Consider the following 22,288-nt stretch of genomic DNA (forward strand, 5'->3'; position numbering starts at 1 on the left):
TTCTGCTTTTTTCTTTTTAAGTGGGCACTTTGCAAACAGCCCAAGTGGCTCTCATCTGGTGAGATCTCAGAGGAATCAATGGGCTGTCCACAGTGTAACTGAGCAACAAAACACTGCTGAATGTGTTTTGTTTTTTTGGGCTATAAATCAAGACAGCTGGCACACTTTATCCCTTGCTTCCCATTTCTGAGTTAGTGTTCTTGCCCCAACGACGTGCAGGACAGAGGAACTGCGATTCCGTTTCCTTTGGCCACGTATCCACGTGCATTGACTGGCTGGCAAAAACCAAGCGTCTCCAGACAGGCTGGACCCAGCTCCGTGCTGCTTGGCGCCGGCACGGCAGACCCGGGAGGCGGGGCTGCGGGGAGTTTCGGCCAGGTGCCCGGATAGTGCCCGACCCCGCCCACCTCGAGGGAGGGGGGAGGGCCAGTCCCCCGCCGGCTTACTGTCCAATGGCGGTGCCCGGCGCCGTGAGCGGTACCTGCTCTCACCAATCGGCTGCGAGCGCGGCGCAGGCCTCCCCAAGCTTCCGTCTCGTGGGGCGGAGTCCGACACCACGATAGGCTGCTGCAGCTTGACTGGTGTCGGCGGCGCCCAATAAGAGCGAGAAGGCGGGCCTCGGGTCGCGCGGGGCCGGGCGGGAAGGACGGCGAGGCGGCCGGGAGGCTCCGAGTGGCGGTCGACATGTTCCGGGCGCCGGAAAGCAAGGGAGGCCGGGTCGGCTCCAGGTGCGGCGCGGGCTCAGCCACGGTCACGTGGGGGTGCGCGGGGGCGGCGGGGCGGCCGCGGTGAGCTCACAGAGCCGGGGTCTCCGCGGCCGGGTCGGGGAGGTGGGCGCGCCCGCGGGACCCGGAGGCCTGAGTGCGCCTCCCCGCGCGTCCGGTCCCAGCACGTGCCCCTTCATTGGCGAGCGCGCCGGAGATGCTGGCCGAGTCGTCTGCTGCGGGGATTCTGGGGCCCTGTGGCGTGTGCGCGAGTGGATGGGCCTCGGGGCAAAGTCCCGTCTCGGGAGCCCTCAGCACTGCCGCAGACCGGGAGCCAGGCGGCGCCCTCCCCCACTTCACTGACAAGGAAACAGGCGGGACAGCAAGTGATAGAAGGAGAGTTTCGACTGGGTTTAAACACTCAGGAACACATAGCAGCGCGCTTGCTTTCTTTTTAGCTTGTAGAGCAATGGGTATTGGGAGTCACATAGAGTCGCCAGAGCTGGCGGTGTCCTGCCGCTGGAGGAGCCAGCTTGCGTTGTCCAGCTGGTTCTTCAGCTGCCTAAGAGTTTTCTTTATTGTGAGCCTTTTCTGTGACCCAGCCCCACAATAAAAGCAGAAGAGTGTGACGTCTTTTGAGGTAAACAGTACATAGAATAAAAGAATTGTTCTGAGTGATAAAATCCCTGTAAATTTGAGGGAGTTAGGTCAGTATTCAGTAATACTCCTACCCAAATAATGAGTCATTATCCCACGTAACAGTGACTATTAATCACTCCCGTCTAGATCTGTGCTGATATGGGGCCAGAAGTATATCCTGGAGTGCTCAGAATGAGTCAGGTTTCTGGTGCCTGAAAGCTGCTGTTCTGCACCACCCACACCAGCTGGGCAAGGGCTGCTTCCCAGCACTTTCTCCGTTGTGTCCACTAAGTACACTCTTTCTTTGTTTACACAGCCTGGCACTGGATGCCTAGCAAACATTGGTCCAGTTAGCGAATAAGCACCGTGAGGAACGCTGATGTGAGGCTGACTTCCAAGCTGTAGGAGACAGTGCAGAGCTGGTGCTCTAAACTGATACCCGCATGTCTTTGGGGCATTAGTGTTTGGAGAGGATAAGGAGAAAATTCTTCCTTTTAGGATGTTGGAGAAGGAAAACCCGTCTTAATTGGATGATCGATTGGAAGCTCCTGCTTGGGATCAGTTAGCAGCTTTGTCTTAAAGGAATTGACTAGCTCGACAGGCCTTTTACTTAGCTGTGAAAGGAATCAAGTGGTGGCTGTAAGATTACTGGGCCAGGTTTTCCTCTCTTAAAACCCTACTTTTGTTTTCTTGCTGAAGGATTATCTGGTGTTAAAGGGATTTTGAACTATAAAAGCATTATGCTTTAGCCATCATTAATCTGAGGTCTTTTAAGCTGTAGGATGTATATTTGTAAAGAATTTAATCTAGGTCTATTTTGCAGCTTCACTCCAAGCCTGACAGGTCCCCCATAGCTTTTCTGGGATACAGGAATAAGCTGTTGGAGGGGGGGTCACGAGCATGGGTCCCTCCAGGTGAGCGTCGATGTGGCCTCTGCCTCTGCTGGTTCTGTGGTCCACTTGAGCTGTGTGTATTTTCTTGTCATGTGCCGCTTAGTTTCTGTTGTGTACTTGGAATGTCTTCATTGAAATGTATCCAAGGGGTACTGAAAAAGGAAGCCATAACTGGGAAGCATCCCCATGTAGTGAGATCATCCCCAAGACGTCTGAGCTACTGGTATTCCCATCCCCCTCCTGTAATTAGGATCGAAGTGATACCTGCACTTGATAGTGAGCCTATGAGGGCCGCCTTGAGCCATTGTTGCAGCTTCTGTTTTTATGGAAATGTCTATTTAACTCTCAGTCCGGTTTATTCGAGACCCTGTTGAGCAGCCTGTGTGATTTGCTTGACTGCTGCAAGGCTGTGTGACCCTAGTGCCACCCCATAGCCTTTGTGGTGGAGATGCTTGCCACCTCTTCCCAGGAAACTTGGCCATTGTGTGCAGTAATCTCTCTGCTACAACATTCTTGGGCACCACTTTCCTTCCCTTCTTTTCAAAGTAAAGTAAAATAAAATTCAGAAAAGTACACAAAATAATATAATAACATATTTCTACCACCCCAAATTAACATTTGACGGTTTCAAATAAATATCGCTTACCTCCTGTGCTGCAGTGGTTCTCTTTCCTCATGGAGACCACAGACACAATTTGAGCCTTACCTACTCCAAAGGTGTCTTTGGAGTTCCAGTGACACTCAGTGCCTCTGTGGCATCACTCATGCAGAACACGGAAACTGCTTCTGCACAGCTCTAGTCTTCCCAGAAAGCTGGGAGCTTCTCCAGGCCCAGGACTTGCTCTTGCTCGTCTTTCCATCCACAGGGTCTGGCGCAGGCCCACCCGTGGTAGGTGCTCAGGGAACGTTCGAGTTAGAGTGAAGCAAGCGGGGGAGGCCAGGGAGAGGCGTGTATCCAGGGATGTGGAATGTGAGAGGAGAGAGTGCTGGGGAGCCTACCCTGCGTCTGGTCTGACAATTTGAGGGTTTGAAAGAAAAGCTGTGTTGCAAATAAGTCAGTAAAATAGGAATTTTAACTCATGCCAGTATGAGACTTGATGTTAAGTTCAGTTCAGTTCTGAGGATGGCAGATCTCAGAGACCCAAGCCTGTTGGACCTGCTTGAAAATATGCCAAGAAAAATCAGGAATGTCATTGTGTCGGGGCTGTGAGATTTATAATGGGTGTGGGAGTCAGATGGCCTCGGGTGTCCCCCACCAGAGGGCCTGATGTGAGGTTTTACTAATGCCTTTCTAATTTAAGTCTGGTTATTGGTCATTTTTTTAAAAAAGGTTTTTTCCCTTAAACCGAGTAATTTTTTTCTTTATCAAATCCTTAAGGAAATGCTAACTGCTGGACAGGCATCCCCGTCCCCTTCCTTCAAGCTGATGTGACTGAACCCATGTGGAAGGCTGGCCCACTGCGCACTCGGCTTGGGTGGTGGCGAGCGGCCTGCCTGCGGTCTCCGTCCCAGTGAGCAGGCACGCTGGTGGCCCTCGGAGCAGACGAGCGCTTTCTGCTGTCCTGCTTTACAGCCAGAGAGCAGAGAACTCCGTTCCCTTTAAATTACAACGAATGATCAGCTCCCTTTCTAGCTCTGTTGAGGAAACAGCATGTTAAACATCCTATTCTTCTAGTGTCTGCATCGCTTTTGTGTGGCGAGCTCTGCAGTTTCACTTCTTTCTAAATGTCTGGCGTCACAGGCGGTCCTCTTGCTTAGGACTGGTGAAAGAGCAGGGGCCACTCAGCAGTTTAAAACTCTGCTTTAAAATACGTTTGAAAGTCTAGGTGTCCTGGGACTTCCCTGGCGGTCCAGTGGTTAGGACTCCACGCTTTCACTGCAGCCAGCACAGGTTCCATCCCTGGTGGGAGAGCTAAGATCCTGCAGTGCGGCCATAGGTTTCCTGTAAAGATGCATATGAATTCAGTGTTATGCTGCCCTGCTGAAGGAGACCGATGCTTTTGGGGTGTCAGGGAAGAGCTTTATGGAATTTTCTTAATTCTTCAGTTATTGCAATAAAAAGTGACTCAAGGTCCTGCTCATCCACTTCTGAAATATCCAGCCTCCAAGTGCATGGCAGATTCCCAAAGATCGAGACCACAGTAGATTCGGCTGGTGGTGACTGAGTGTGGGAATAGCACTGCTCTCTGTGGGTGTTTAATTAAAATCCACACTTGAAGGATGCCAGTGTGTGCTGGGGTGACACTCTGCACATGCGTCGATCTAAAGTGAACAGTGTTCCAGCTGGTGTGTTCTGATCTGTCTGATGTTTAACTTGTCGTTGGTGGTACCAGACCTTGGGACTGGAAACCATCAGCCTGGTGTAGATTCCCAGGACTTACGTGGGTTAGTGGGGGTGGTGTTCCCCATGGTCTGAGCTGGTACTTTCCATTAGAAATGTGAGCCACATAAGGAATTTTAAATTTTCTAGTAGCCACATTTTAAAAAGTAAAAAGATTCAGGAAAAATTAAGTTTAATAGATATTATTCAACTTAATACGTGCAAAACATTATTTCAACATGTGATCAATGTAAAAGATACAATTAAAGAGATATTTTGCCTTTTCTTCTTTGTGCTGAGTCTTCGAAGTCTGGTGTGTAGTCTATACCTACAGCACATCAGAGCCCAGACCCCCATGTCCAAGTGCCCACTAGCCACAGTGGCCAGTGGCTGCCCTTTTGAGGACGCAGCTCTCTGGGTCAAGCTTACTCTGTGGGTAAGTGGTGCACTGCCCCGTCGTTTTTTTCTAGAGGATGTTGAGGATTATTAGGGTGTAGTCTGAGCTCTGCAGCCAGACTGCCTGGGTCTGAGTCCTGGCTCTGCTACTTCCTGTGTGGCCCTCTCTTTAGCTCAGACTCATCCTCTGTGAAAATCATGCCTGCCTTAGAGGGTGGCCGTGTCAGGTCCTTGGAACAGGAGTTAGCGTGTATAAACGCTGAGCGAGTGTGAGCTACAACACCCAGCACTATTGTCTGCTAATTAAAGTGACTATTAAATTCTACTGAACTGGCTCAGTTTGCCTGTTTTATGGAAACTTTAATTTTACTAATGAGAGGTCACAGGAGTAACTTCAGAGTATGCACATCTCTGGAGGTCTTGGCATAATCAAGATGTACAGAGAAAACCTTTAAGGGAACTCAAGGGCAGGGAGGGAGGTTTGCCGGCTGGCCAGCGGCCATGAGCTTGTCGTGCCACGGTGTGTGGTTTTCCCACAGATGTCTGCCCCGACTTGCTGTGCCACAGCCCCTGGATGGTGGCGCCCGGGCCATCTGTCAGTCCCTCACACCCTGTCTGCTTGCAGGGCCATGAAGCCCCCGGGAGGAGAGCCGAGTGATCATCCAGAAGAAGCCGCACCTCCACGCAGGCCCGACAGGATGGCATCTAATATTTTTGGATCAACTGAAGAACCTCAGAACATACCCAAAAGGACCAATCCCCCTGGTATGGGCTTTTGACTCCTTAATCCTTTGGCTTCTACCTGTTCTCTTTTGTGCTGCTCTTTTGATAAAATTTTCCCTTTCTTTATATTGATCCTTTCAAATATTTTCTGGTGCAGGTTATCCCCTGCCATCAGAGTCCTAGAGTGGAAGGAAAGTTTTATCCTGACTTGTGCTTTGTGTCCTGAAGGTTGCTCGGTCATTCTGGGACTCCCCCTCATCTGTCACCAGATACTGGCTGCGTACAGGCACTGAGGGTACAAAGGCAGATGGTGGGGTTCTGGTTCCCACCACGGAAGCTCCCCAAATTGTCCCGTTGACTCCTTGAGATTCTTGAAATTGCGTGCAAATTGTGCATTTAGAGTAGTTTTAATCAGATTGTTAGTGGGATTGAAACTAAAAAGGGTGGCTCAGCCTGGCACACATCTGTGTGGCTCCTCACTACTTACCCACCTTCTAGTGGCTCCAGTGGGAGGGACTCTCAGAAGAGTGTTTCTCTTGGCCGATGGACAGTCCAGCTGAGCAACTGCACAGTGATAGTTACCTGAGGAGCTTTCCCCTGTCTGTATCTACGAGGGGAAGACAAGGTTTGTTCCATCCTTAAAGATCTGAGAGACCCAACACAGGAGTCAGAATTTCAGACAAATAACGAAATCAAGCAGAACCAGAGCTGGAACTATTCTCTACCCCACCCCAATTCTGGGTACAAATATTGCTTGACAAACCTAGAGGAACAAAAGCAATAGATTCAAAAGCTAGTTTTTTGGTTGTTTGGTTGTTTTCAGTGGTTTGGGGTGGGGGGTAAGGAGGGGTGGAGGTTAGTGGTATCTTTGGATTTAGTTATAGCAGAGAAGCAGGTGGTTCTTGCTGAGTAACATTCTCCCCTACCCAGTTTGTGGGGGTGCAGGGCCACGAGTGCTCGGCCCTGCTTATCCTTTGTACCAACGATGTGATGCGGCAGATAGACTCAGACTGGAGGCACTGGAGGTGGGCGCGCCAGCGGCCGTGGCTCTGGCTCGGCACCATGCGCGGCTGCAGCTGTCTCTGGGGCTTCGGGTTCTCTAGACAGTGTGGCAGTGTGGGGCGGCGCTGCTTTGCCAGACCCTCAGAGTCTCATGCTCCCCCGCCCATCTCGTGCCCTGTGGGCAGCCTGGGCCCCTCCTGACTGGAGAGTTAGAAAACCCCTGCGTTGTGCACAGTTGCAAGGTGTCGTGACAGCGACGGGACGCCCTGTGCCAAAATGTCTGCTTCTCACGGTCCTGTTGTTTGGGGTTTGTTTTCTGTCCTGCCAAGTGCTCTGTGATGATAGTTGAGCATTTAACAAATGCCGGAGTCCCCCCTCTGCCTCCTCCTGTCACCCAAGAGCTCTTTCTAACTGATGAATGAATTACATTAAAAAAAAAAAAAGAGGAAAGAGGGAAGAAAGGCAAGAAGGAAGAAAATCACCTGTGATGAATTTCAAGGGCAGCCCAGAAGGGAACCTGCTGGTGTGTCCAGCCCCGCAGACTCGACCCCGCAGACTCCGGGGAGGGCCTAATGGAGCACATTCGGAGCAAGGGACTTGCCACCGGCCGTCACTGGACGTTAACCCAGGCTGGTCGGGTGCCGTGTTTCATCTACTCTTCTGGTTTAGACCTCCTCCTGACAGTGGTAATTGATACGGGTGGGTCATTTGGTGTTTGTCAGGGGCTGTGCTGTGTGCCGGTCGTCTCCACAGCTTGGGGGATAGGTGGCATTACCCCTTTACAGAGGAGGAAGCTGAGGCTCGGGGTTCACTGGCCTGCCTGAGTCCACAGCTCACTGGTGGCAGAACTAGCCTTTGGATGCAGGTTTTCCTGACTCTGAAGCCCATGCTCCCAACTTACCTCCTGAATATACCAATTGGGGTAAATTTCCTGATATGGAATTGCTGGGTCAGTTTAAAATGATGATTCTAGGGCTTCCCTGGTGGCACAGTGGTTAAGAATCTGCCTGCCAATGCAGGGGACACAGATTTGATCCCTGGCCCTGGAAGTTCCCACATGCCGCAGAGCAACTAAGCCCATGTGCCACAACTACTGAGCCTGCGCTCTGGAGCCCACGAGCCACAATTACTGAGCCCTCGTGCCACAACTACTAAAGCCTGCGCACCTAGAGCCCGTGCTCTACAACAAGAGAAGCCACCGCAATGAGAAGCCCGCGCACCGCAACGAAGAGTAGCCCCCGCTCACCACAGCTAGAGAAAGCCCGCGTGCAGCAACGAAGACCCAACACAGCCAAAGATAAATAATCATAATAAAAATAAATAAATAAAATGCTGGTGCTTCCACTGGTCTTCAGACGTGTGCTCCAGGACGTCTGTAGTGCTTGCTCCCCACGCAAGGTGCTGTGCCTTGTGATTTGGTTCTTTAAAAAGTATATCTTGAATTTATTTTTCTTCAATTATGAGTGAATTGAGCATTTTTTCCACCTTCATAGCCGAATTCATCTTTCAGGTAAAATGTTGAATAATAGACGGGCAGTGTGTCTATTATTTTACTTTTCATAAAATTCAAGAACAGAACTGTGTTGTTTAGGGTTGGACATATACGTGGTAAAACTAGAAGAAGTTTGTAGTTTCCAGAAAATTCGGACACAGAACCACACAGGTTTTGGGGAGTTGATAGCATTCTGTAAGACGCGTGATCATCTGTGATCGTTACTTGGGTGTTTGCTTTATTTATATCTTAGGTACTTGTCTGTGTCATGTTTCACAGTTTTTAAAATGTTTTTAAATGAGCAGTGCCTTTAGCCAAAAACTTGAAATTGAGTTACTTTTATTTTTATCTTGCATTTTAAAATAAGCTGAATCGCATCTTACAAAGAATTTACTTAAGCATGACCAGCAACAGCATGGTAACAAGCAGCGAGGGGTGACCTCGGGCAGCAGCTTTTCTCCACTTTGTAGTCCAAACATTTCTGCTGACGACACCCTGTTCGTAACAGCAGCCCAGCAGCATGACTGGGAGCTTCCTCTCCACGCTCTGCTCTGCCCACTCCACGTGTGTCGACTCACTTATCTCACCAACGACCCCTGCCAGGTGCTGTCACACAGTTGGTCAGCGGCTGAGCAGGATCCTGCCTGGCACTGGGCCCTGACCCCATGCTGTGCCGCCTGCCCCAGCCTGAGGGCTGCGGGTCCCTGGGAGACCGTGGCTGGGGCTGGAAGGCTTGTGATCGGCCTCAAACGACATGAATGTGTGCATCTTCCTGCGGTCAGTCCCACCCATTCTCTAAGCTTCTCCTGGCCCAGAAAAGCTTCAGGGCCAGGTTCCCATCCTTGTGGAGCTGTGCTTTGTGTCCCCCAGACGACCAACCGGCATCCCGGAAGGCTGGTCGAGTCTGAGGGCTTGCGAGGGGACAGGCCCCCAATGGAGCCTCCTCCTCGGAGCTCCGTGTTCCTCTCATGGTGCACCGTCCCCTGTTCTAACAGTATGGGTTATTACAGCCAAGAAGTGACTGTTTAAAATTGAATTTTTTGGAGACAGTCAATAAAGATCACAACTATAAAAATGAATATGTTTAGCAGTCCTAAGCCCCTGCACCACAGCCACCCCATTTCCTGAGCAGACACATGGCCCCCAGAGGGGAGCACTTTGCAGGGAGGGAAGTGGAGTAACCAGTGCCCTTTATTCACATACAGGTGGATAAGAATGCCCTTCCTTTTATAGTGAGACGCTGTGTGCTGTCTAGATCGTTTTGCGCCTTTTTCACTGAACAGTGTCTGAGGGAAGCTTCTTTAGCAAATGCTCACTGAGCATTTATGTCCCCAGTGTTGTCGTAAGCATTTGACACACAAGCGACAGTGAGTCACTGAATCCCCTCACAGCGCCGTGAGGAAGGGCCTTGTACCACCGCCGTTCGAAGGGTGAGGAATGTGGGGCGCAGAGGGGCCGAGCAACTTGTGTGTGGTCTCATAGCCATTTGTGGATGCACCTTCTTTCTCCTGTAAGATTATAAATCTTAGTGGGCGCTTGGTGGAAGGGAGGCGCTGGTGTTAGGGAGGCGCTGGTGTTTGCTGAGTGCAGAGGGGGACGGGCTAGCGGCGTGTGCTCGCATCTTCCTGTTTAACATCGGTATTTACTTCTCACGTCCATGCCTTAGCCATCAGCTTATAAGAACTTACATCTGAGATGCCTATTTTCATTGTAGCTCATCACATCATTTCTACTTGGCAGCAAAGATGTTAAATGTCTGTAATTCAGTGACATATCTAGTTGTCACTGGAAGTTCCAGACAGATTGAGGTGAGGAGAGTAGTCATTCTCAGTAAATGTTGTTTTCCAGATTACAGGTTTACCTTGAATAGGGCATGTTATTAATTCAGTTCTGTCTGTCTGACCTCAAAATTTAGCAGGTGTTTGCTTTTAATCTATGAAAGAACTTTTCATGGCTTTAACATAGAAGATTCTTCAGCAGGAAAACATGAAAAATTCAGGGTTAAGGAAATTCTAGAGGGGAAAATGCTGTTTTATGCCATCTTACTGTCTCGCTCCTAGCAGCAAGCCCGGTACAGCTCAGTTCTCGTGAGGAAGGCCCCAGCTGGCCCCCGGGAAAGGGGCTGGGTTAGACATGGGTCTTTAGGGATGCTCATCAACCTGATCACCCCACCCTTGTTGGCCTGAATTCAGGACTGGCACTGCGGTGAAAGGAGGTCTCTGAAGTCATGAGTGTGGAGGGTGGGTGGGGTGGATGTTCCGGGTTGCTAACCATCCTGATTTTTTCTGCAGGGGGGAAAGGAAGTGGTATATTTGACGAATCCACGCCTGTGCAGACTCGACAGTGTCTGAACCCCCCTGGTGGGAAGACCAGTGACATTTTTGGCTCCCCAGTAGCTGCTACTTCACCCATGGCACACCCAAACAAACCCAAGGTATGGACTGCATACAGATAGCAGACATGAGAGTAAGAAAAGCAAAACTTGAGCCAGGTACTCTTAAAAAGGCTCTGAGGCAGGTGTGACATGTTATTAGGAAGAGACAAGATGGGTGACATTGCTTTTCCTGGCTGCAGTCATTAGTCACCGAGTTTCAGAGCTCTCCTGAGTCATCGGAGGAATGTATTCCAGCCTCGTGATGACTTGAGCCTTGGGGGTCGCTGGTGGTGGGGGCAGCCCACTGCAGGTAGGCCACTGCCCTTCTCTGCACATCACAGATGGATGCTGAGGATATTTATAATACTGAACGTAAAACAGGGGAGTTCACCTCTCATAAACATTGCACTATTTTTAGTGGTCATCAATCAATAAGTACAGTAACTGCATTGGATTAAAATTCACCAAATACTTAGAATTTATGGGTTCCTGATAATATTTTTAAAATCTAATTTGTCACCTTTGGAGAATGTCAGAGGACCATCTGGAAAACTGCTGACAGATAGAATCAGGCACTTAGGCAGTGTTTCTTGCATGAACAGTACCTCAGGATGACAGCTATTGAGGGAAAGTTTCCTTTTATAAAAGTATTCCAGCCCATAAATGAAGAAGGAATAACAGAATTCAAATATCACCATTTTGCAAACTTGTAATGAAATTGTAGATCTGGGTGGTAATCATCAGTGGCTGCTAACATCACAAAACGACACCTCCAAAAATTATAGGCCTCGTGATAGAAGTTCATCATGGACCACCTTTGAATTCATATCAAAACAACCAAGCCTGAGTCAGACCAATCCTCATATTAATCAACACTACAGGGATTTAGTCAGAGTAATACAAGATATAGGAAACTACATGGAGTCAATAGGGGGAGATCTTAGTAATTTTTAAAAACACTGAGGATTGCAATCCCTATCAAAGTTCCAACAGTGGTGTGGTTTGGTTTTTTGGTTTGTTTTTGTTTGTGGTGTTTTGTTTGTTTTTTGAAAAAATGGAAAGACCTATCCTAAAATTCGTATGGAATCTCAAGGGACCCTGAATGGCCAAACAATCTTGAAAATGAAGAACAAAATTGGAGGGTCACACTTCCCAATTTCAAAGCTTACTACAAAACTACATGAATCAAAACAGCATGGTGCTGGCATGTAGGCCAACGGAATAGAATTGAGAGCTGAGAAATAACTCTCACATCTGTGGTTCATTGATATTTCCACAAGAATGCCAAGATCATTCGTGAGGGGAGAGCAGTCTCCAACAAATGGTGCTGGGAAATGGAATGTGCACATGAGAAGAATGAAGGTGGACACTTACCGTACACCATGTACAAAAATGAACTCAAAATATAGGGACAGATCTTATTCTTGGATTCGGCAGTGGTTTCTTAAATGTGACACCAAAAACAGGCAACAAAATTTAAATAAATAAGTTGAACTTCATTAAAATTAAAAACTTTTGTGCATCAAAAGATACTATCAGGGACTTCCCTGGTGGCGCAGTGGTTGAGAATCTGCCTGCCAATGCAGGGGACACGGGTTCGAGCCCTGGTCTGGGAAGATCCCACATGCCACGGAGCAACTAGGCCCGTGAGCCACAGCTACTGAGCCTGCGCGCCTGGAGCCTGTGCCCCGCAACAAGAGAGGCCATGACAGTGAAAGGCCCGCGCACCGCGATGAAGAGTGACCCCCGCTTGCCACAACTAGACAAAGCCCTCGCACAGAAACGAAGACCCAACACAGCCATAAATAAATAAATTTATTTATTAAAAAAAAAAAAAAAAAAAGATACTATCAAGAGAATGAAAAGACAGCGCACAGAATGGGAGAAAGTATTTGCACATCACATATCTGACAAAGATTTGCTCTCTAGCCAGAATATGTAAAGAACCCTTACAATTCAGCAACAAAAAGACAACCACATTCAGAAATGGGCAGAGGCAAGGGGGAGGGATGGCGTGGGAGTTTGGGGTTAGCAGATGCAAACTATTAACATATAGAATGGATAAACAAGATCCTCCTACTGTATAGCACAGGGAACTATATTCAATATCCTGTGATAAACCATAATGGAAAAGAATATGAAAAAGAATGTATATATATATGTATAACTGAATCACTGTGCTGTACAGCAGAAATTAACACAACATGGTAAATCAACTATACTTGAATAAAATAAATTTTTTAAAAATAATAATTTCAGAACCAGAATAAAAGGGGGCAAAGCATTTGAATAGACATTTCTCCAAAGAAGACACACAAATGGTCAATCAGCATATGAAAAGATGCTGAACATTCTTAGTGGGGAAATGCAAATCAAAATCACAGTGAGATACCACTTAACACCCACTAGGATGGCTATTATCAAAAAAAATGGAAAATAAGAAATGGTGAGGGTGTGGAGAAATTGGAACCCTCATACACTGCTCTTGGGAATGTATAATGGTGCAGTCGCTGTGGAAAACAGTTTGGCAGTTTCTGAAGACGTTAAACATAGAATTTATCATATGATCTAGCAGTTATACTCTTAGATATATACCCCCAATTGTGCAAACAAGAACTCAAACAGATACTTGTACACTTAATTTTAATAGCATTATTCACAATAACAAAAGAGTGGAAACAACCCAAGTGTCCACTGGCAGATGAATGGGTGAACAGAATGTGCTGTGCTGTACACATGTGATGTTATATTATTCAGCCCTAAAGAGGAATTAAGTTCTGACACAGTGTAACACGGATGGGCTGTGAGAACATGTGCTGAGTTTAAACTTGACTACGTGTTAGACATTTAAGGAGTCATTAATTTTTGCAGTTGCGAGAGAGCTTTTTAGGACATTTTAAAGAGCCACATCTTGAAATATTTATGGATAAATGAAATATGGGATTTGCTTTCACATAATCCCACGAAGGGGTGGAGGGCTGGAAGTTGGGAGGCATGTGTGGCTGAGACCAGAATTGAGGCGAGCAAGCTGATGTCACTTGCTGTAGAGCAGGTTACCTGGGGGCTCACGGGGCTCTTCTCTCTGCTTGTTTATGGTTAAAATTGTTCAAATAAAAACTTTTTAAAGGTAAAAATAGACCCAGGTCATCCACGCCTTTCCCGTCATCTGCCTGCGCGAGGTAGGAGGTGTCCGAGTGGCGGATTGACCTGGGTTTGCCTCGTTACAGGACCACGTGTTCCTGTGTGAGGGAGAGGACACACTGGACCTTAGAGGTGAGCTTGTTTTCTGTCCCTTCTCCGGGGCTCACGCTTTGCAGAGGCCGCTGGTGGGTGGGGAGGGAAAACCCTGTGCCCCCCCAGCCTGCCTATGAAGACAGCAGAGTTGTGGTGATTGCAGGAGGGTTTTGTGTTGGAAGGAGGCAGGGGAAATGGGCTCAGTTACTTCTGGTGACAGCGTTCCCGCTGGTTTTTCTGCACCTCCTGTCAGTGCTGGTCAGCCTGGGCCTAAGGCCAAGGCGTCCTCTTCTAGAAGCTCATCTCATGTAGTGAAGGGCAAGGGTCCAAAGCCTTCAATGAACTTGTGACCAAGGGCAGCGCTGGCAGACCTGGCAGAAGAGAAGGGCGTGAAGGAGGGTAGGGGAGGAAGACAGGGGGCAGTGAGGAGGAGCAGTGCGGGGCTGTGGTGGGGGCGGGGCTCCCCCCTGATGGGTCGCTCCGCAGTGAGCTGCCCCGCTCGTGGGGCTGGGTGTCAGGCCCAGTCAGTCCCCCATGGTCCTCTGAGCTGACTGCAGGCACTGATTTCTGCCTTCGGGTCACCATTTCCCTTCGTCGATTAGGAAGAGATGGGAATTCGTTCATTCAGAAAGTCCAGAGTAACCTTGCCTTGCCTTGCTGGGCCCCCCACTTAAGACGAGCTCACTTTGAGGACGTTTCCTTTTCATACTTGAGGTGGGATGGAGGGGAGTGGAGTCCAGCAAGCAGTGTGGAGATGATCCCTCAAGGATTTCTCCAAGCGTGTTTCAGTACCGGCCTGGCTTCAGCCCAGCCCTGGGGCAGGCAGAACCTGCTCTGCTTCTTTTGCATTTCCCCGGACGGCGTGCCCTTGCCTGTTGGGTGGCAGGCAGCCTCTAACAGGACGCTGTGCTGACTTTGTCCCGCAGCCGCAGCCAGCGCCTCCGCCAGACAAGAGCCGGGTGAGCCAGGTGGCCCGAGAGAAGCAGCCCGCACCCAGGAGCCTGCGCCCACCATTGACAGCCATGAGCCCAGGCTGGGCCCGAGGCCTCGCTCCCACAACAAAGTCCTGAACCCACCTGGAGGCAAGTCCAGCATCTCCTTCTACTAAGACGCTGCTGCGTCCCCCATAGCCAGACAAGAAACTCGAGAGATAGGATTTCAAAATTATAGTTTCTTTAGCCTGAAGGAGCGGGGTGGGGAGAGGGTCTGTTGGGTGGACACCTGAAGCTGCTGCTCTGGCTCCACTGCCATCACGAGAAGCCGGAGATCTCGCCTCCCGGAAACCAAGGGAGGAAACATGATCCCTGGTGTGAGAGGAGCTCTCAGGTGGGTGGGCAGGGAGGTGGTGCCAGGCAGGTGCGCCTGAGGCGTGGGGTCTTTACGTCCTTGGTATGTTGGCTAATTGGGTATCTAGGAGTCACTAACACAGTAGCAGAGTTTAAAGCCTTTGAGAGAAATCCAAAAACCACGTGTCCGTTACTGTGGGATAGAAGAGCAAGACACACTGAAACCCTAGCGGGGTGGGGAGGGTGGGTATCTGGATAGACCCCTCAGATCCTGACGCCGTTTACCCTTCATGGACACGGTCTCTGTTTCTGGGACTTCGGCCCCAGTGTTTTTCACTTCAGTTCCACAGATTTTCTTGAAACATCTTCATTGCTTTTCCTCAGCAGCTGTAAACAAAAAACCAAAATGTTGTTCTCAGTCTTACGCTTTATGGAAAGATTTTGTACCCTGATCTCCCAAGGTGCCCCGCTTCTGCCCTCTCAATCCTTGGCCAGATCTTACGTAGAAATCTCTCCCTTTCATCCACGAGAGACTGGTTTTGGGCTCTTTACAGGCAGTTTTGCTTGTGAATTGTTCCTTTTTTCCTCATCAGCCTTAAGTCTAGGCCTTTGCTCCTCACCAATGATGTGGACAGTTCCCTTCACCAGCAACACTTCCTATCTGCAAGGCCACTAACTTCTATAGGACTTTAAAACTACCCAGATCTATCCAGGTAATGGGATTGTTTAACTCCTTCATGTGTCTTCCTTTATATTCCTGCTGACAGTGGGAAGAAGAGATGCTTGAGAACCTTGGGTTCTTAGGTTTGGATTCTGTCATAATAGCTCAAGACCCGTTCTCAAGTACCAGCTTTACATCAGTAACTGTTGACTCTGGTCTGTTTCTGACACCTTTCTAGAAAAAAGTCTGTTGCTCAGGTGCACCAAAGAGGAAGGAAAGTGTTCTTAGGCCACCCTTTATAAAGGTTTGCAGAACCTCTGGATCATATTCACAGTTTCCAGACGAGTCTTAAGAGACCTTAGGCCAAGAGATTAAATAGTTTGGCAGTAAAGTCTCAACTGGCCCATTCCATGGTATTTGCCAGCAAAGATAATGGGCTGGCAAGAATCGTGCTGCTGTAATCTGTCAGGTGAAAGTTTCTCCCATTGAGCCTCTAAAGGGCTACGGTGTCGGTTCCTGTACTGCAGTCACGTGGGACCAACAGTTTGGGTTGGAGCTACTGGTACGAGTGCCTACAAAGCTAATGCAGGTGCTAAAAATGTCTTCATCGTTAAAATGTAGTCACACTCCTAGTGGCCTGGACGCTCCCTGCAGGAGCTCCCTGCCAAGCTCCCTGCCAAGGAGCTCCCTGCCAAGCTCCACATCCTCCACCGGCGCTGGGCGGGGGTTCACACGGTGCTTTGCCAAGCAAAGACACTTTGCTTTTCTGTCCCCCTGCTGACTTTGGAGCCGAGAAACACTGGTTCCATGTGACTCTATCAAGTGCTTCCTATCTCCTCCATCCTTCAGATGGTCATTTATAGGAAAGTTGTCTGGAATTCATTTTTTTCCACAGTAAAAAATGTCATAAATGGTGGTTAGCTTTTAAGCTCAAACACACTAACTTGTTTAACTTACAATAAGATGTTCCAAAGGTAGAAATGAACTATTTATAACTTTTTTTTTTTAATATACAAGAAAATGATTTGTGAATTCCAAATTGGATTGCCAAGAAGACCCTGACGTGCTGCTGGCCCTCGGGGCTTCAGTCTCACCGTCAGTTACATGAGGGGAAGAGCTTTCTAGATCTGTCCCCTGGCAGGGACTTCCAGAGCAGAGCTGGGGTTAGAGGCCTGGGGGAAGGAGGAAAACAACAAGAGCAGAGCCTCTGGGCAGCAGTGACTACATCACCTTACTTTTGTTCCCATCTTCCCTCTTCCTTTCCCTCCTCGGGGCCGTGGGCATGGGTTTAGAGAGCCCCGGGCAGTCTGGTCACTGGGAGGAGCAGTGACTTTTGCTCCTTTGAACCTGATGGGGGAGGCCATTTGCATTTGGAAAATACTCTGTACATTGGGGACTGCCTGTATTTGGAAGCTTCATTAACTCTTAGCATCCTTTTCTCAACCTCCAAGCTGCATTGAGAAATTACTCATCTGTATTTTTATTAAGCCTTAAAACTTTATGTGCATTTGGTGCCAACTTTTTGTAAAGCTGTATCAAAAACAACAAACCTGTGCTCACATCTCGATGTAACTTTGAGAGGAGCATTCTGTTATTTTTACAGGGCAGGAGTGGGTGTAGCCGTTGAATTAAACTTAGCAGTCACGTACTCAGAGTCTTTGCCTATTGGTTGTGTGCACAGTGTGTGTGCGTGCGGTTGGGCGGGTGGACATGTTCACGTGTTTCCTCCACGTCCATTCTCCAGAGTGCCTGAACTCTGCTCCTTCCCTTACAGCTTTTCATTGGTTGAAGGGGTTTGCCTTTTTTTTTTTTTTTTAAACCAGAAGATGCCAAAATTAATCTTCTCAAAGTTTATGGATTTAAGGTTTTTTCATTTGAAAACCAAAGACTTTGCTTTGAATAGAATGGACAGGAATGTGGCAGCGTTCTTTTAGTTTCCGTAAATTGAAGGTAATAATTCTTTTTTCGCTTAACACCACTTGTTTTCCTGAAGAATTTGCCTCTGAGCTGACTTTGAAACTTCCATGAAAGCCTGACAGTGAGTAGATGACGTGCTGAGCTATTAGAATCTGCCTGTAGATTCAGGTCCTGTAGAGAAAGCATAGATTTTTCTTCTTATATATTAGCTATTTTCATATGTCCTACAAGCAAACTTAATATCTTTATGTGTATTAAGTGGACTGAGGGTGATGGAGTTTCTCAGACTGCCTGCCTGGAGAGCTCCACTAGAGGAGGCTTCCTTCTAGAAGACTGCTGCATCAGGGCCAACTAACTGGACAGCACTTCAGAAAGAAACCCAGCATGGGTGACCTGATACTGTCTTCACTTGTTCATCTGAGAGCATGTTCCCAGAACTGGGCTAGGCACTGGCACCAGTACATCACCTATTTGTAACAGCTGCTCCAGCTGCAGACAAGCACTGAGGTTTTGGAGTGTCACAGCTTGTTTGTCTCCAGAGGTCAGGCAGTGGCTGAGTCAGAGGAGCAAGGTGGGCTCCCCTACATTATGGTGAAGAAGTGGAAGACATCTAAGTGTTCCCTCTTCAGGTCCTGTGCCTTGTCCAGAAATACATGGCTCTTTGGACAGAGCATAACTTGTTCTAACACCTTTGTGAGTTGAACCCTGCAAGGATGTCTACACCTTCTCCTATATTATCTCGTTCATTTCTTCTGAACTCGTTATATTCTTAATCCTTAGCGTTCTTCGAGCTCATGAATGAAATATTCCTGTTCTGTGTGTGACTACAAAGTGCTATCTAAACTTGAACTTAGGAAGAAATGAGAGGGACATTACAGGGACCTAGGTGAGTTTTTAGCAGGCATTAGGGGTGGATACTTCGAAATTAAAGTATTGATAGAACTTTTGAAACCTGTGTGCCCAACTTACATTTTAGGGTCTTGTAATGAGAAAGAAAAAGTTGAATAGTGAATTATCTTTACAGATTGTAAAGGAAGCAAGTTCTAATTCAGTTAGCTTGAGCTCTCAAGAGTGTACTAGTGTTCTTCAGTAAGCATCAAGAATTATCCAGCATATCATTTTGTTAAAACTCCTTTTTCTTTAACCAGTTTCAAGTAACAATCTGCCCAAACATGTTAGTGGTAAAAACTAATAAAGTTGATGACAAGTCAGTTGGCCTCTGACTGTGGTAGTGGTGGCTGCCCTACTGTATTTGCTATTTCAGGAATTGAAAAGGGGCCATATTTCTTGGAAAGGCTTAGAGCAGAAGTCAGAAACATTCCCCAAAACATTCCCCATCTTTCTCTGTAACTTGCTTACCAGAAGAAATTATACATTTCATCTGTTTGTCCTGGCTTATTTTGAGAATATAAAACAAGTCTATATTGCATGCTTACTATTTGCTAGAGATTGTACTAAGCCCCTTTTATGATCTTCATAACACTCCTAGTAGGTTGGTAATTGTTTTAGGCTCAGTTTTACAGTTAGCTAGGATCAAAACCCAGGCAGTCTGAATGTGAGACTGAAACCTCAGATCGTTTCTTAGTGGGGTGGGCGAGCATCCATACAGCACAGTAGGTTGCAAGGGGAAAATTGTGCAACAGTATTTAGGGCATCACCTGCAGGAACGTTCACTGGTGCAATCGGGTTAGGATGAACTCCCCTTGAAGCATCGCATCAGGTGAAAGGCAGGGGTAAGAGCATTTCTGTTAACACTAAGCTGTCACTCTTGGGTTTATGATCAGGATTCATGCCACCTGTGTGGCGCCCAAAGCTGAAAGTGTAAGTCTTAGATTCATGGTGTCCTCAGATACCAGAGAAAGAAAATGCAAATCAACTGGCTAAAAGTGGAAGAAATAAGGGCCTATCAAAACTGGTAGAATATAAGAAAGTCAAACAGAACAAATGGAAATTAAAAATATAACTGTTGAGAGACTTCCCTAGCGGTCCGGTGGTTAGGACTCTGCGCTTCCACTGCAGGGGGCGCGGGTTCCATCCCTGGTCAGGGAACTAAGATCCCACATGCCGCGGGGAGAGGCCAAAAAAAAAAAAAGTTGAAATAAAAAACTCAGCGTAGATGTTAGACTACACGTAGCTGAAGTGAAACTGGGAAATTTGAAGAAGTTACACGACATCAGGACACAGAAGTGGACCAAGTGAGAGTTTGTTACTGGATTTTAGGATGAGACGGGCAACTTGCATTTAATTGGAATCCCAGGAGGGACCATGGAAGGCACAGCCGCTCTGAAGGGAGCTCTGAGTACCTAGTGTGTAGGAGTACATACTGCTGTGCAGTGAAGCTACAAAGGCAAGTCACAGTTAACCAGGTCAGCGTCGCGGTCAACTCCGGAAGGGAGGGAGGGGCGCACAAAGATAACGGCCATTTCTTTGGAGGGAAGGGTGGGCACACGGACGCTCGCTTAAGTCTAAACCGTACAAAGTCATTTGTATATACTTAGGACATACGCTGTCACTTTATAAAAGTCCACGCCTGCGTCGTGGGAGCTGGCAGACAGCTGCTCTGACGAACCTGACCGGAAGCGCTCCCAGCCCCGCTCGGCCGAGCTTCTGGCCCGGGGACTGGCTTCCTCCTACGTTAGGGCCCCTGCGACTCCTAGCGGTGCGGCGCCGCGGAGCTCCGGCTGGATGGGCGGGCACCGCCCCCGCTGTCTGGGGGCGGGACTTCCGGGCGGCGGGACTTCCGGCCGCTGAGCGACGGGCGCAGCATCAGCATCAGTATCAGCTGGCGGCGGCTGAGGCGACAGCGGCTGCGGCGCAGGCGACGGGCCGCGGCCTGCGGACTACGGGCAGCCAGAGCGGGCGGGCGCGCCGGCGGACAGCAGGCCGCGCTGGCGGCGGCGGTGGCCGCGATGATGGAGATCCAGATGGACGAGGGCGGTGGCGTGGTCGTGTACCAGGACGACTACTGCTCTGGCTCGGTGATGTCGGAGCGGGTGTCGGGCCTGGCGGGCTCTATCTACCGCGAGTTCGAGCGCCTCATCCACTGCTACGACGAGGAGGTGGTCAAGGAGCTGATGCCACTCGTGGTCAACGTGCTCGAGAATCTGGACTCGGTGCTCAGCGAGAACCAGGAGCACGAGGTGGAGCTGGAGCTGCTGCGCGAGGACAACGAGCAGCTGCTCACCCAGTACGAGCGGGAGAAGGCGCTGCGCAAGCAGGCCGAGGAGGTGCGTGGGCCGGGCGGCGCCAGGGCCCCTCCCGGGGACCCCAGTCCTGCCCCGCCCTTAGCCCCCGCCCTTAGCCCCCGCCCTGCCCGGGCCCCAGCTCTCGCCCCGCCCATCCCGCCAACGCCCCCGACGCCGAACCCGGCCCAGGGGCTGATGCCTGGCTCCCCCATCCTCCTGGCCTGCTGCTCCAGCCAGGAACCCTAGACCTGAACCACCTGGCGTCACCGAGGGACCTTGCATCCTAAACTGTCTCAGGCCTCCGTCTCCCCTCCATACCCACTTCTCATTGCAGACGCCAGTTCTTTTTGCTTTTGTGTGTGTTTTTCCGCAAACGTGTCCTAGACCCCAGTCACAACTTCTGGTTGCTGCAATTTTAATTTTAATTTTAAACCCTTCCAGAAAGGGGATTTCTGATCTTCTTATGGTTCTGCAGCCAGAAGAGGTGTTGTCAGATCTTTGCCTTATCCCTAATCCAATGTTTTGACGGTCTGTGACATGGGTGAATTTGGTGATTGAGGTAAACACATTACCAAAGCCACCGTTAGGCTGCTCCTCTGGCACCAGGTGAAAGACTCCAGGTTTCCGGAGGTGATTTCTTTGCCCTGTGGTTCCCTCCGTTGGGAATATTGTTAGCTTATGTGGAAAATGCTGAGAAATTCCACTGTGGCTTCTGAGGAGTTAAAAGTAGAATTTTGAAGTATTTGATCATATTCTAGGATACCTCCATAACCTGGAAATCACTTATTTGTGAACCAGTTAGAAGAACCATGCGTTGCAGGGAATACCACTTACCTTCATTCATTCACTATGAAATAGTTAGCCCTGTTGTCAGACCCAGGTGGATTCAGGGTACCTGGGTTCTCATTCCTGCCTTGCCTTTGTGACCTTGTCTATGTCGCCTGCCCCCCTCTGGATTTTGATCTTCCTTCAGTCATATGAGTCAGTTGCCCTAGATGATCTCTAAGCCCTGACATTCTGTTGTTCCAGGCATTAGGTGATGGCTTTTTGGTTTATGAATGGGAAGTTTCTTATTAAATGAGCTAAATTCCTTTTTAACTAATTTGGGTTAACACATTCTTGATTTTAGTATTGAAATGGAAGATTGTTTCAGTATTTTGGCTTTTTCTTAAGCCAGGGCAGTTTATGTCCTCCTAGTTTGGTTTAAAGTGTGTTTATAAAAATTAAGAGTGCCTTGTATTGTTCCTACTTACGGTGGTTTATGTTGATCTTGGGTTTTTTCATTCATTTGTCAAGAGGCTGTTGCCTATTGATTGGGGTGCCAGGCTCCACCAAAACTGATTTAGGGCTCTCAACTTAAGGGAGATGCAAGAGCTCGTAGGATTTTAGAGTTCAGAGTGGCCATAGGCATTTACTAGGGAAAGAACTGGCCCCAAGAAGGAGTGGGGGTGGACCAAGGTCA

General features: G+C 48.7%; 2 protein-coding genes across 2 annotated transcripts in view; both read left to right on the forward strand.

Moving 5' to 3' along the window:
• The first annotated feature begins 637 nt into the window (after positions 1 to 637).
• On the forward strand, positions 638 to 17,372 carry JPT2 (Jupiter microtubule associated homolog 2). The gene is made up of 5 exons (XM_061209011.1): positions 638 to 728; positions 5,578 to 5,717; positions 10,461 to 10,603; positions 13,771 to 13,816; positions 14,704 to 17,372. The coding sequence occupies exons 1-5, from the start codon at positions 685 to 687 to the stop codon at positions 14,883 to 14,885; spliced, it is 555 nt and encodes a 184-aa protein (XP_061064994.1). The 5' UTR covers positions 638 to 684; the 3' UTR covers positions 14,886 to 17,372.
• A 3,096-nt stretch (positions 17,373 to 20,468) lies between these two features.
• MAPK8IP3 (mitogen-activated protein kinase 8 interacting protein 3) overlaps positions 20,469 to 22,288 on the forward strand; it is a 47,443-nt gene continuing 45,623 nt past the window's right edge. The window contains exon 1 of the mRNA XM_061209012.1: positions 20,469 to 20,868. Within this exon, the coding sequence (XP_061064995.1) occupies positions 20,551 to 20,868 (318 nt within the window). The 5' untranslated portion in view covers positions 20,469 to 20,550. The remainder of the gene's footprint in view (positions 20,869 to 22,288) is intronic.

This window comes from Eubalaena glacialis, chromosome 13, assembly GCF_028564815.1.
Source record: "Eubalaena glacialis isolate mEubGla1 chromosome 13, mEubGla1.1.hap2.+ XY, whole genome shotgun sequence".
Classification (NCBI taxonomy): domain Eukaryota; kingdom Metazoa; phylum Chordata; class Mammalia; order Artiodactyla; family Balaenidae; genus Eubalaena; species Eubalaena glacialis.

Coding starts and splice junctions, on each gene's coding strand:
- JPT2 (XM_061209011.1), top strand. CDS start 685: ATGTTCCGGGCGCCGGAAAGCAAGGGAGGCCGGGTCGGCTCCAG. Junction 10,604..13,770: donor CACACCCAAACAAACCCAAG/GTATGGACTGCA, acceptor GCCTCGTTACAG/GACCACGTGTTCCTGTGTGA. Junction 13,817..14,703: donor GGACACACTGGACCTTAGAG/GTGAGCTTGTTT, acceptor TTTGTCCCGCAG/CCGCAGCCAGCGCCTCCGCC.